Genomic DNA, 15,987 nt, shown 5'->3' on the forward strand with positions numbered 1-15,987 from the left:
CTTTATTTGATAAATATTTCTCGGATTTTTTTTTTTTTTTTAGCATTAGTGCTATTAGTCCTAGTGGCAGGACTGGGAATTAATTGCATTTTGTTGTTTCTAATGATTAATAATAACTCCAGCAGTGCCTATATTAGTGTATTATTAGAATTGTATGACGATTATTAATATATATATATATATATATATATATATATATATATATATATATTATAGTGGCGTCTATTAGTATTAGTAATATAATTCTAGCAGTGGCAGGAGTGTTATTTATATAATTATTAGGGTTCATATTAGTGTAATATATATTTGTCCTAATTACTATTAATAATATTTATATTATTGCAGTATTGTCAGTGCTCACATTAGTGTATTACTATATAGTATTTTCTATAATATTCTATTATTAGCTAATTCTATTTTTAATAATAATATTAGTGGCATTTACAGTAATATAAGTGGTTGGTTTTATAGAATACTATTATTCTGTATTGCAGTAAACTACAGAATCAAATCTATGATGATTGAACCCGCTTTTTAGTTGCAGATCCGCAAGGTGTGAATTCACCCAAATGTTAATTACCCCGAGTAATTGATGTGATGTAGTTTTAATATCTGATTATTGTATTATCTGATACCGTAGCTCCAGCACTGAGGGAGAGGTTTAGGTGTCAGAGCCTTATAGTTGTAATATTAATGATATTATTATATTAGTGTAATATTTGCTATGATGTGAGCTGATTTTATGCTGACATGAGGTTATTTCTCTCCACTATAAGGTCAGTGTGTTCTCCAGCACAGTATAGTGATATATAGAGACTATACATGTATACAGCCACATAGGAGGATTCAGCTGTTCTCACTATAAACACACAAATCTGTTGTGAAGAAATAGAGATACAATCTTGTATTTGTCAGAGGCTCAGGCTGATGTGTGCGCTGACAGTACAGTGATGTATCACACCTCAGCCCAGGCAGCCTGCAAAATATAAGACAAAGACATCCATCTGCCTGCTGACACCAGGAGACATCACATCCTCTACTCATAGCCATAGATACTAATACAGCCATATCCTCTACTCACAGCTGTAGCCTTATACTCACAGCCACAACCTTATACTCACAGCCATAGCCTTATACTCATAGCCATAGCCTTATACTCACAGCCACAGCCTTATACTCACAGCCACAGCCTTATACTCACAGCCACAACCTTATACTCACAGCCATAACCTTATACTCACAGTCATAGGCTTATACTCACAGCCATAACCTTATACTCACAGCCACAACCTTATACTCACAGCCATACCCTTATACTCACAGCCATAACCTTATACTCACAGCCACAACCTTATACTCACAGCCATAGCCTTATACTCACAGCCACAACCTAATACTCACAGCCATAGCCTTATACTCACAGCCACAACCTAATACTCACAGCCATAACCTTATACTCACAGCCATATCATCTACTCACAGCCATAACCTTATACTCAGAGCTATATCCTCTACTCACAGCCATAGTCGTATACTCACAGCCATAGTCTTATACTCACAGCCATATCCTCAGACTCACAGCCATAGTCTTATACTCACAGCCATAACCTTATACTCACAGCCATAACCTTATATTCACAGCCATAGTCGTATACTCACAGCCATAGCCTTATACTCACAGCCATAACCTTATACTCACATCCATAGCCTTATAGTCACAGCCATAGCCTTATACTCACAGTCAAAGCCTTATACTCACAGCCATAGCCTTATAGTCACAGCCATAGCATTATACTCACAGTCAAAGCCTTATACTCACAGCCATAGCCTTATACTCACATCCATAACCTTATATTCACAGCCATATCCTCTACTCACAGCGATAGTCGTATACTCACATCCATAGCCTTATAGTCACAGCCATAGCATTATACTCACAGCCATATCCTCTACTCACAGCCATAGCCTTGTACTCACAGCCATAGTCTTATACTCACATCCATAGCCTTATACTCACAGCCATATCCTTGTACTCACAGCCATAGCCTTATAGTCACAGCCATAGTCTCATACTCACAGCCATAGTCTTATACTCACATCCATAGCCTTATAGTCACAGCCATAGCCTTGTACTCACAGCCATAGCCTTATACTCACAGCCATAACCTTATACTCACAGCCATATCCTCTACTCACAGCCATAGCCTTATAGTCACAGCCATAACCTTATACTCACAGCCATAACCTTATACTCACAGCCATATCCTCTACTCACAGCCATAACCTTATACTCACAGCCATAACCTTATACTCACAGCCATATCCTCTACTCACAGCCATAACCTTATACTCACAGCCATATCCTCTACTCACAGCCATAGCCTTATAGTCACAGCCATAACCTTATACTCACAGCCATAGCCTTATACTCACAGCCATATCCTCTACTCACAGCCATAACCTTATACTCACAGCCATAGCCTTATACTCACAGCCATAACCTTATACTCACAGCCAAAACCTCTACTCACAGCCATAACCTTATACTCACAGCCATAACCTCTACTCACAGCCATAGCCATATACTCACAGCCATTGCCTTGTACTCACAGCCATAGTCTTATACTCACATCCCTAGCCTTATAGTCACTGCCATAGCCTTATACTCACAGCCATAGCCTTATACTCACAGTTATAGTCTTATACTCACAGGGCTGGCAATGTACATAGGGAAAAACTATAATAATAATAATAATAATAATAATAATAATAATAATAATAATAATAATAATAATAATGTATTATTTAATAATTCTAAAAACAAATCATAATCGTGCAGTACCAAACAATAATCGTAATAATATGAATGACACCTATAATTTAAAATAATACTATACAATAATTATTATATATCATATGACACTATATTATTGGAATGATCTCATGTCACACTATATAATCATATTATATTATAATGTATAATAGTATCAAATCATGATTACTATACTCATATAATAATAATAATAACAACAACAACAGTCTCTACTTGGACCACATTAAATATAATTATGTCAGGTGATTAATAATAATAATAATAATAATAATAATAATAATAATAAGAAGAAGAAGAAGAAGAAGAAGAAGAAATATGATAATAAGAACAAATAGTTTTCGGATTAATTCGATTATTTGATATTGGTTGGGTCAACTCAATTTTTCATATTATTATCATTATTATTATTATTCATTACAAACAACTATCATGAACTATTAACCACAAACATTGAGATCATATATGTATTATTTTTTTTTTCGATCGAAACTCGTTCACACAGGTAATGGACAAACTTAATCTTTAGTGCATTTATATAGTTGATATTAACAAATATAATAATATTTGATACCCAACAAATAAACTCACTTTCCACCAAATATAATTTAGTAAAAAAAGGAAAAAAATATCAGAATTAAGGCAGAAACTCCTGAGGCTGTATATAGTGAATGTCTTCATGCCTTTGTTGTTCTCTTTCTTTTTTCTCTTGTCAGTCAATAAATAATTTGACTTGATGAATTTAACGATCTATAATCGAACAATGTAATGTAAATCCTATAATCCCCCTCCAGGTCTGACCCTGCAGATACAAGTGTGTAGTCGGGTTCTTTAGAGTCGGGCATATATTTCTTATCCATATCCAAGTAACAGAATAAAGAATTATTAATATGTAAGATGAATGTATAGTAATAATCCAATAACAGCTTCAGGAGGAATTAATCGGAAGATACAGAACTAAAATCATCAGCCTGAAAAATGCCTTAACCATATCCTGCCTGTTATTATATTATGTTCTCACTGTAATATATATATATATATATATATATATATATATATATATATATATATATATATATATACACACATACATACACACACACACACACACACACATATACACAGCACATGGACCCTACAGTACTTGTACTTTATGTTACATTACTATTCTCCTCTAGAATCAATATGGAAATTTCTCTGTACGGATTGCACAGATTTTATGGAATTACTGTACAATATAATCGCATATACAATGTGATACAGAATGTAAGGAGACAAAGTATATGACCCTGTGCAAGGAGAATATATATATATATATATATATATATATATATATATATATATATATATATATTGATACATATTGGATACATTGATAACTCTGAAGGGTCAGGTCTGCTGTGAGGTTTTCCCTGTATATGTGGCTGGGCATTACAGGAACTGTGTGGTGTGTGAGGAAGGCCAGAGGCTGCCCCAGAGGATGTCACACTGATAAGCCTGGAAATGTTATCACATATAGACACTACTCCCCCCATCATGGCACTTACTACAGGCCCAGATAAAGGAGCCCCCTGTCTGTATACACCTCCCTGTGCTGAGCTGCAGCTTCCTATATCCTCCATGTCCTGTATCCTCCATACCACACACACTGCACCATAGAAAGTGATGATAGTATAAGAGCACTGTTTGTAGAACCACTGGTCCCAGCATATCACCATATAGTTACCGTCATGCTTTCACTTCCATTTCGGTGCAGGCCGGGTGTGCAGACAGGTAAGGAAGTGACAAGGTATAAGGAGACAGATCTGACAGCACAGATAGGAGTGCAGTATACACAAGTGTATACTAATATATATATATGTAATGTAATAGTGTATAGAACTGGAGCCAGGAATATTGTCATATAATGTGACAGCTGCATACGGACTGCTCTATATACACTGTATACAGACCTTCTAGGAGCAAGGATGTAATACATTGTATCAGAATGAAAACAGCGATATATATACCAGCTGCACCAGGAGCCAGAAGCAGGTCCCAGTATACAGGATGAGAAATATAGATGGATTGGTGTATTGGGATATGTGTAGATAGGGATAGATAGATATAGATAGATAGATAGATAGATAGATAGATAGATAGATAGATAGATAGATAGATAGATAGATATTTTTTTTCCACATACATTACGTATTGTCCATCTATTTTGTATTTTTATGTCTATTATATTTTATTCATTTAATTTTTACAAAATGTCAATATTTAAATCATTAATATGTAAATATGTAATGTATATATTTACGTCAGCATACGAGTGTATATATGAATATACTGTCTGTATGTGTTCTGTGTATTTATATTTATGTGTGTACATGCATACTGTGTAAATATAAATATATATATAAATATGCGGCCATGTGTATGTGAATAAATACAGTATGTATTCGTTTGCATATCCGGATATACAAGCTGTATATGTATATTAATGTGTGCATGTGTTTGCATCCGTGAGTATATACACTACATCAGTCTGTTCATATATCCAGGTACATATATTTCTATATATGTTATATATATCTGCTATGTGTTTGTATATAATACACATACACATATATATATATATATATATATATATATATATATATATATATATATATATATAACTATCTCTGGATACACGTGTTCACATACATTTGGATACATAGATGTGTACATTTGGCTATTTATCTTTGTTTTTACATGTGGTTATTCGATCGTGTCTTTGTATATTTAGATGCATATATATATATATATATATATATATATATATATATATATATATATATATATATGCATCTAAATATACACATATAGGTAGATAGATAGATAGATAGATAGATAGATAGATAGATAGATAGATAGATAGATAGACAGATAGATAGATAGAGATATGTGTGTGTGTTTCTATTTGTATCTATATATTCGGATACAGAAGTGTTTCTACTAATCTGTGTTGGCATATATGTGCTTGTGTATATATGGCTATGTGTTTGTATATTTGGGGGTACCTATTTATGTGTGTGTGTGTTTATTTAGGGGTATATTACATATAGATGTGTTTATTTGGGGATACATTACATATAGATGTGGGGGCTTTTTTTGTGGGTACATTACATATCAATGTGTTTATTTAGGGGGTACATTACATATAGATGTGGGGGCTTATTTCGGGTACATTCTATATACATGTGAATATTTAGGGTAGGACAGGTAGTTGTTTCTTGTATGCAGTTAACAGTCAGACCAATTATTGTCCATTATGATGTGTTTAGGACCTGCAGCCTCCACATTAGGCTTGTAAACATTGCAGATAAGATCTTAAGACACAGACAGACCTAATCCCTGCAGTGCACTGAGCCCTGGCTGTATACTGTGTGCAGGATATATAATTACTGGCCTATAGACAATGCAGTCTACTGTATATGGCAGGATCCTGACAATGGGGACAGATAGTGAGGACTCCAACTGCAATTAACATTCTTACAGCCAATCTGTAGGAGAGAGTGACAGATAAGAGCATGGTCATAGGCCGGGCTGTCAGACCCCCAGATCTGTGGACAGACCCCTGCACACCCCAGATAACCAGCTTCCTCCACTCTGCTATATATAGAGACTCAGCATCACATATCTCCATTATAGAGATGTCTGCTATATAAATATACTGGCTGCAGATAACCTGTGTGTCTGCCTGGACATATGGCTATCTATGGGACAGACAGGAAGTTTTAACTTAACTATTTGGTTCTTCTAAAGAGGTAGATACATGAAGTCCTATGTAAAATCAGATAGTACATTATACAGTCACCATGGGCAGAGAGATGGATAGATTTAGACGATAGATAGATAGATGGATAGATAGATAGATAGATAGATAGATAGATAGAAGAGAAGAACAACATGAGGGACTCCAACAATGGCTGCAAGAACTCAGGTCAATAGTCAACTGACCTCAAATAGTATAGAAAAAATGACCAGCACTATATGTAACCCTTTATTAGGCCAAGAGGCGAAGTGTCAGGCCTAACAGACTAACCAGGCCTGAATAAGGTCATAACAGACAGATATATATGGATAGTATAGATGGATAGATACAAAATAGATAGATTAATGTGGATAAAATGGATGGATAGATAGATAGATAGATAGATAGATAGATAGATAGATAGATAGATAGATAGAGTGAATGACAGCCCCCTCCCTCATCTTCCTCACCACACATTAGTCCCCCCCCCCCCCCCCCGGCCATGTTCTGTACTATAACAATGATTTATTTCTCAGCTCTTTACCTTAATGACATAATTATTCAGGCAATTATTCTAAAAGCTATTAATAGTTAACCGTTTAGCTGCCAGAGGGTAAGATACAAGACCATGCAGGAGTTCCCAATTACCAGATGACACCTCTGTATCTGCAGCACAGGGTGGGGCACAGAGGATCCCCCCCCCCCTCATATTAATAAGACTATGGACCACCCTGCTCTCACCTGTATAAACTAGTCATGTACACAGATTATTCTGACACTCACCTGCTGCTGTTCTGTACAGTCAATTGTCAAATGAGCAGTCTCAGGTGATAAATCTCATGGCAATAGTATACTGTATATATACACAATTCCATAGATATATAGATAAGGAGAGAGAGTTTCTGTTCGGAGACCCTCCGGTCCTCTCACACACATTTATATTAATGTTACAATCTGTGTAATCCCATCCTATGGATACTATATAATCCATATAGTATAATCCGTCTATATTTCCTCAATTTAAATTTTATTTTATTTTTAATTGAGAATTCTAAAATTCTAAAAGGCGCAGCTCTGGCCAAATGAATGGTGCGACCCGGCTGTACAATCTGTATACTGCCTGAGTAATATTACAACACTAGTATATACTGATAGATATCACATAGAGACAATGTTGAGGGTGTAATAACTGCAAGTAGCTAATGATACAGACACATATATATCAGTGGTACAGCCGTATTGTTTCTCCACCACATTAGGTATATGTGAAATATATATATATATATATATATATATATATATATATATATATATATATATATATATATATATATATATAGTCCCATGAGTCACGTGACCTTCTATGCTACATTACAGTATTCATTCAATAGGTAAATCCCCTGTTTCCCCTTCCAGCGCACAGTATAGGATAATACTATCAGTTACTAGGTTAGGATCACTCGTAGTATTGCTGTATTATATTATTGCTAGCAGCTGCAGTATTATATAGGTGATTGTGTTTTACTAACATTATAGAAAGATTATAGCAGAGGCAGATACTAGTTCACATGAATAGCCGCACTGCAGACGCTATTGTGGAGGATGCGGCAATACAAATAATACGGAATGGAGGGAAATAAGGCAATAAGATATTATAAAACTACCTAATATGTTCTAACACTAGATAGATAAATAGATATACAGTATATTAGATAGATAGTTATGAGATAGATTAGATAGATATAAAATAGACACCAGATAAATAATTAGATATATTGCTGAAAGATAATAGATACAAGATAGTTAGAGAATTATAAATACACAGACATTAGATAGATAGATAGATAGATAGATAGATAGATAGGAGATAGATAGATAGATAGATAGATAGGAGATAGATAGATAAATAGGAGATAGATAGATAGATAGATAGATAGATAGATAGATAAATAGGAGATAGATAGATAGATAGATAGATAGATAGATAGGAGATAGATAGAGATAGGAGATAGATAGAGATAGGAGATAGATAGATAGATAGATAGATAGATAGATAGATAGATAGATAGATAGATAGATAGATATAGATAGGAGATAGATAGATAGATAGATAGATAGATAGATAGATAGATAGATAGATAGAGATAGGAGATAGATAGATAGATAGATAGATAGATAGATAAGAGATAGATAGATAGATAGATAGATAGATAGATAGATAGATAGATAGATAGATATATATAGATAGGAGATAGATAGATAGATAGATAGGAGATAGATCGATAGATAGATAGATAGATAGGAGATAGATAGATAGATAGATAGATAGATAGATAGATATAGATAGGAGATAGATAGATAGATAGATAGATAGATAGATAGGAGATAGATAGATCGATAGGAGATAGATAGATAGGAGATAGATAGATAGATAGATAGATAGATAGATAGATAGATAGATAGGAGATAGATAGATAGGAGATAGATAGATAGGAGATAGATAGGAGATAGATCGATAGATAGATAGATAGATAGGAGATAGATAGATAGATAGATAGATAGATATAGATATAGATAGGAGATAGATAGATAGATAGATAGATAGATAGATAGGAGATAGATAGATCGATAGATAGATAGATAGATAGATAGATAGATAGATAGATAGATAGGAGATAGATAGGAGATAGATAGATAGGAGATAGATAGATAGATAGATAGATAGATAGATAGATAGATAGATAGATAGGAGATAGATAGATAGGAGATAGATAGGAGATAGATAGATAGATAGATAGATAGATAGATAGATAGATAGATAGATGAGGTAGACATCGGATACATAGATAGATGTGAGATAGATAATTCGATATCTAGCTGTGTTTTAGACACATAGATTTATTACAGATAGACATATAACTGGACACGATGGGAAATGATAGATACAAATAAATAGATTCCGATAGATACATTTTAATAACTATATAATGGATGGTGTGAGATATGTCATAGATGTATACACAGGTACAAAGAATATAAATGGACATGTAGACAGATAAAGATACAGACAGACATACCATAGATACATAGATATGTAATGTATAAATAAATAGATTTAATGAATAGAAAATAATTATTTCTTTCTAACTTGAAGCAACAACCAGCCCTGATACATGATATCTACCATATAGAGATGTAGCAGAGCTGACCTGTCACATGTGTTACCTGCTGTCCTCAGATACATATTACAAGGATCTGTGTAAGAGTCTGCTCTGCTACTCCTATCATCCACTACTCCTTCATCCACTAGTCTTGTCACTACTCCTATCATCCACTACTATCACCCACTACTTCTCTCACTACTCCTGTCATCCACTACTCCTACCACTACACATATCATCCACTACTCTTGTCACTACTCCTACCATGTATACACTGGGTTAGTAGTACCAAAACTTATACAAAAATCACAAAGGGTACCCCTCCTTTCTAGTGGTAACAGGCTAAAACATAGCTTTTATTTCTAAAGGGTTAAAACAAAACATTATGTATCTCTCTCTCCCCCCCCCCCCCCATTAAAAACAGATAGGACTCCATATGAACACCTAGTCCCTTTTCAAATGTCATTAGACATAATGGGGGACATAATGCCTTATTTTCACTCTTTAGAAATAAAAGCTATGTTTTACCTTGTTACCACTAGAAAGGAGGGGTACCCTTTGTGATTTTTTTTTTCACTACTCCTACCATCCACTACTCCTATCATCCACTAGCCCTGTCATTCACTACTCCTATCACTACTCCTATCATCCACTACTCCTATCATCCACTAGCCCTGTCATTCACTACTCCTATCACTACTCCTATCATCCACTAGTCCTGTCATCCACTACTATCACCCACTACTTCTCTCACTACTCCTGTTATCCACCACTATCATCCACTACTGCTGCCTTTACTCCTACCATCCACTACTCCTATCATCCACATGTAGTTATTGTGTCTCTCCAGGCCTGATCCTTCCTCAGCACACAGGACTCTTCCTGAACACAGGGGATATGGGGAGGGGGCTGCAGGGTAAAGCACCAATCATGGACCCAGCTCCTCTGTTTTTTTTTCTCTTTAAAGGCCTGGCTGATTGACAGTCTCCTGGGATGACGTCACCAGAAGGGGAGGGGTCTGTGCAGCAGGCAGTACCCCAGTCCTCTGCTATTCCCAACCCTGCTTGTAACAAAACCCAGAGCAGCAGAGGCCAGGCTAATGGAGGCTATGTAGTGAGGACTGCACAGCACTGACTCCTCCATCCCCAGGATCTAGCCCTTATCTGGACCTCTCATCTCACCTGTCCTGATGATGTTACCAAGTCCAGTCACCTCCACACCTTTCTCTGTGAAGGATATCCTGAATAGGGAGCCTCAGGGGCAGCAGCCCCCCCTCAGCAGGGGGCACCTGGCACAGGACCTGGAGGCTGAGTACAGCCAGGCTGCCTGCATGCTGGGGGATAGGGCTGTGTACACACAGGACAATGACAAACTCTCCTACCTCAACTCTATGGGGGCTGCAGAGGTGGGGGGCATCTCCCCTGAAGCCTATGTGCATGCAGCCCTGGACCCCTGTCACCCCAAAGAAGAGGAGGAGGAGGACGAAGAGGAAAGTCACAGTGAGTCCTCCATTATTACCATTATTGTTATTCTAAGACGTAGTAGCCATATTAATTGAAGTAATAGTAGATCACATTATATATAATATTAGATAGTAGAGGTATCGTATAATAATAGAAATAATAGTCATTACTATAGCGTATTATTGTTATTATTATTATCCTCCTAAGACGTAGGAGCCATATTAATTGTAGTAAAAGTAGTAACAGAATTATCAGACAGTAGAAGTTTAGGAATAATGGTAGTAGTAGTTATAGTGTAGTATTAATAGAGGCAATATTATAATTATTATTGTAATTGTTACATTATTATGAATGGCAAGAAAATAGCAGTATTATTATTAGTATAAATGTAATAACAGTTGTATTAGTAATGACAGTAGTCATTACTATAGTGCAGTATTATTAATAGAGGTAATAGTACTATCAATAGTAAGAAAAAGATGATCCTAGGAGCATTAATATTTATAATAGTATTATTGCTAGTGATAAAAGTAATAACAATATTATATATATTGTATATTAATAATAGTATTGATGATAGTAGAAATATTATTAATAATGTAGTGATAATATTATATAGCAATAATGGCATTATACATATTGGTAATGTTTTATATGTAGTAGTGTAAATCATATTATTAGAAGTTGTATTATTTCTGTAATAATATCAGTAGTAGTATGAATACATTAAATCCTAGCATTATTAATATTGGCAATAATATTGTTAGAAGTATTAGTGTTAATAATATTACTAGTAACTTTAGTGGTATTATTAATGTTAATACATATTACTAATACTATAATAATTATAGGGTAATAATATCATGAATAATAATAGGTAATTGTAGTAGTAGTAGTAATAATAATAATAATAATAATAATAAGAGTAATATTTGTGGTGTAATGCGTAAAGTAATAATGACATTAGTGTTAATATTAGTAATAGGATTAGCTGAGTTGTGCTGATTCTCACCATTATTAGTGTCACATGTAATATTGTTAGTGGTCACAGTATCAGTAGTATTAGTAATATTGCATGGATTGTCATTAGTATCACATGTAAGATTAGTAGCAGTAATAATGGCTTTCCTGTTATTATTTTCATGTGTTATATTATTGGTGGTAGTGACATTAATATCATTAGTAGTAATAATACTATTATCACTATAGAGTATAGTCCTGGTGTTAATAATATCAGTACTTATAGTAGTAATAGTATTATTATTTATTATTATTATTATTATTATTGTTATTATTTGTAGTAGATGTGGTAATACTATTAGTATAGTAGTGTTGTTATTATCCTCAGTAGTATAATTGCTATTCATACCATTAGTAGTAATACTAGTAGCATACATACGTATATTCTCAGTGTATTACTAGTAGTGTTATATATTAGTCCAGTCTCTGGATGACTAGTAGTGTCATATATTAATATATCCTCAGTATATTCCTAGCAGTATCATATATAAGTATATTCTCGGGGTATTACTTGTAGTATTATCTATTAGTATATTCTCTATGTATTACTAGTAGTGTTATATATTAGTCCAGTCTCTGTATTCCTAGCAGTATCATATATTAGTATATCCTCAGTATATTACTAGTACTGTCATATAGAAGTATATTCTCAGTATATTGTGCTGCTGTCTCTCTCCCAGGCCTCTTCTCTCAGTCCCGGCTCTTGGATCAGTCTTATCCTTGTGTCTATTTGTTCTGAGCCTCTCAGGCAGACACATAAGAGGAGATGAATTAAACTAATTGTTGTTTGCATAGGCAGGATTTATTATATGGACTTGTCACCTAGAAAGGCCGCTTATACTGTGAACCTGATCCTATAAATGTCTAGAAATCATTAAAGACACAACATGAATTATAACTTATTAAAAACCTGAACAACCCTGAGTAACAGGGAAAAATAGTCCTGTGGTGGAGAGGAAAGCCGGAATGTAACAATGTATCTAATGTAACAGAATGTAATCTACAAATAATATCATAGGAATTATTAGTGTAATGTATATAGATTTATGATTTGTATATATATATATATATATATATATATATATATATATATATATATATATATATACATATGTACACTGTATAAATACTTATACAATACAGAATTATATACAGTTCATAGGTAAATATACACACGATTATAAATATATATATATATATATATATATACACACACACACAAAACTAATGATATATACATATATATATATATATATATATATATATATATATATATATATATATGTAAAATTAAAGCAATTATATAAGTAAAATAAATAAATTATAACAATATGAATATTCTGTGTAAACTATAAACTTTCGATTCTGAATTCTCTTCTTATATTCAAGGCAGATGAATATTTTACTATTGACTTTTAGTTATATACAATGTAACATAAGGTCTGGATACAATGTTCCCAGTGTTTGTGTATCGTATATATTATATTATATTATATTATATTTGTAGTCGGCCTGTACTTGCATGCAGACTGTCAGGATTTTCATGGCTTTCTTTTCCTCACAGAGTCTTGCTTCTTGAAGAAATCGCCCCCAGATGAGGACAAGCAGGAGGATGTGGACAGACCCAAGCAGAGGAGCCGCAGGAAGCCCCGGGTTCTCTTCTCCCAGGCCCAGGTCTTTGAGTTGGAGAGGAGATTTAAGCAGCAGAGATACCTGTCAGCCCCAGAGAGGGAACACCTGGCCAACAGCCTGAAGCTCACCTCTACCCAGGTGAAAATCTGGTTCCAGAACAGGAGATACAAGTGCAAGAGACAAAGGCAGGACAAGTCCCTGGAGATGGGCAGCCATCACCCACCTCCACCCCCCAGGAGGGTGGCAGTGCCAGTGCTGGTGAGGGATGGCAAGCCTTGTCTAGCTGGCAGCCAGAGCTATAACCCTGCTTACAATGTGGCTGCCAGTCCTTACTCTTATAATAGTTACCCGACCTACAGCTACAACAACAACTCATCCTACAACAGCAACTACAGCTGCAACTACACCAGCCTGCCCTCCATCCAGCACAACCCAGCAGGGACTAATCCATTTGTCAACATGGGCAACCTCAGCCAGCTGGCCAATACACCCCAGCCACAGAGCCACACAGGGGCAGCCATGCCAGCCTGCCAGGGGACATTACAGGGGATCCGAGCCTGGTAGGGGGACAGACATTATATGTATTGGATATAGGAACTCTATAAGAGGATCCTCAGGATGCAGTGCGACCTATGGAGTGTATACTGAGCACTATAGCATTATATTCCAGATTGTTATATTACAGGAGCCTTATATCAACCACATGAGGATCCAGAGCCTTAACCCTTCCTTATCAGGACCGCACATGATGTATATACAGCAATAATGCAGGCATAGTAAGTAATGTAACCCATATGTGCCCATCATATAGCCCTATAAACACGTATTTATGTGTAGTCGGCAGAGGACTACTACTCCCAGCATGCTCATTGCAGCCTGACACGGCAGGTTGGGACTTGTAGTAGCTTTAAAGTCGCTGCAGAATCGCCTGAAGTCAAAGTATTCCTCACACAAGTGCAAACAGTCAATTCCTCTAAGTAAAGGCAATGAGGAGTTAACTGCAGCAAGTGCCATAAAGCAAGACAATCACCATAAAGAAGACTTATTTATTACATATGTGACACTGACAGCCCAGGACAGTGGTCTGCTACCTGTAACTCCACAGATGTTATGACCCGACTACAACCCGACTACATCGGGAGATTCATTACAGCTACAGGTCTCAGACCACTGCCTTGAGCCGCCCTTTGTTGTATATAGATATCAATTTTATATCCATTCTTACACATATATGAATATATATAGATGTAGCACAGCTGACTTTGTCATGACAATTCTCTTGTCTGCTTGTTCTAATGGCAGTCGGCTCTGCTACATTGTATATATAAGTATTCAGCATGTGCTCCCTGTTTACCTGTGTGTTGCTGGAAATCCTTATTTATCAGTATATTTCTCTTTGAGTGACATTATGTAGCAGTGCTCTGCCTCCTATGGCTCTCCACACCCCTGGCCATGCTGGGAGTTGTAGTGCCAGCCATAGGGGGCAGAGCCCTGTCAGTGTACAGTATTCTTCTCTCTTACCATTGTCTGTATCATAGAAAGGAACAAACACTAAATGTACAAAGATTATTTTATTACTGTACAGAGCACCTTGTACTACAGGACCCCCCCTCCCCCCAATGCACTACAAGAACCAGAATAAACCGAGGTGCAATATATACCATGTGTGTCTATATACAGAGGAAGGGCCGGGGGAACATGTATATATATATATATATATATATATATATATATATATATATATATATATATATATACACAGTGTGTGTGTGTCTGTATACAGAGGGGGAGTAGGATTTGATAGACATTTATGGAAGACTAAAACTGACCAACGGGCAAGGTGTCAATATGTGAGCAAAGTTATCAACATGTAAAGATTGTTGGGAAAGCGGAAAACTAAAGCTGTGATAAATTCTTAGATTTTTTTTTTTTCGTTGACTGATCGCTCTATCTATCTATCTCCTATCTATCTATCTATCTATCTATCTATCTATCTATCTATCTATCTATCTCTTTCTCTCTGTCTGTCTGGCTGTCTATCTATTCTTATCTATCTATTTCAATCATATCTATGTTTATTATCTCAATACTATCTATCTG

At 35.3% G+C, this 15,987-nt stretch overlaps 1 protein-coding gene across 1 annotated transcript; it reads left to right on the forward strand.

The window, feature by feature from the left end:
• The first annotated feature begins 10,961 nt into the window (after nt 1-10,961).
• On the forward strand, nt 10,962-14,451 carry NKX2-3 (NK2 homeobox 3). Its single transcript, XM_075288028.1, has 2 exons — nt 10,962-11,271; nt 13,820-14,451. The coding sequence occupies exons 1-2, from the start codon at nt 10,962-10,964 to the stop codon at nt 14,449-14,451; spliced, it is 942 nt and encodes a 313-aa protein (XP_075144129.1).
• The last annotated feature ends 1,536 nt before the right edge of the window (nt 14,452-15,987 follow it).

Source organism: Leptodactylus fuscus, chromosome 10 (assembly GCF_031893055.1).
Source record: "Leptodactylus fuscus isolate aLepFus1 chromosome 10, aLepFus1.hap2, whole genome shotgun sequence".
Classification (NCBI taxonomy): domain Eukaryota; kingdom Metazoa; phylum Chordata; class Amphibia; order Anura; family Leptodactylidae; genus Leptodactylus; species Leptodactylus fuscus.

What these genes read in the sequence shown, in the direction of transcription:
- NKX2-3 (XM_075288028.1), top strand. Translation starts at nt 10,962, where the DNA reads ATGATGTTACCAAGTCCAGTCACCTCCACACCTTTCTCTGTGAAGGAT. An exon ending in GGACGAAGAGGAAAGTCACA is followed by an intron (nt 11,272 to 13,819) that starts GTGAGTCCTCCA and finishes TTTTCCTCACAG; the next exon opens with AGTCTTGCTTCTTGAAGAAA.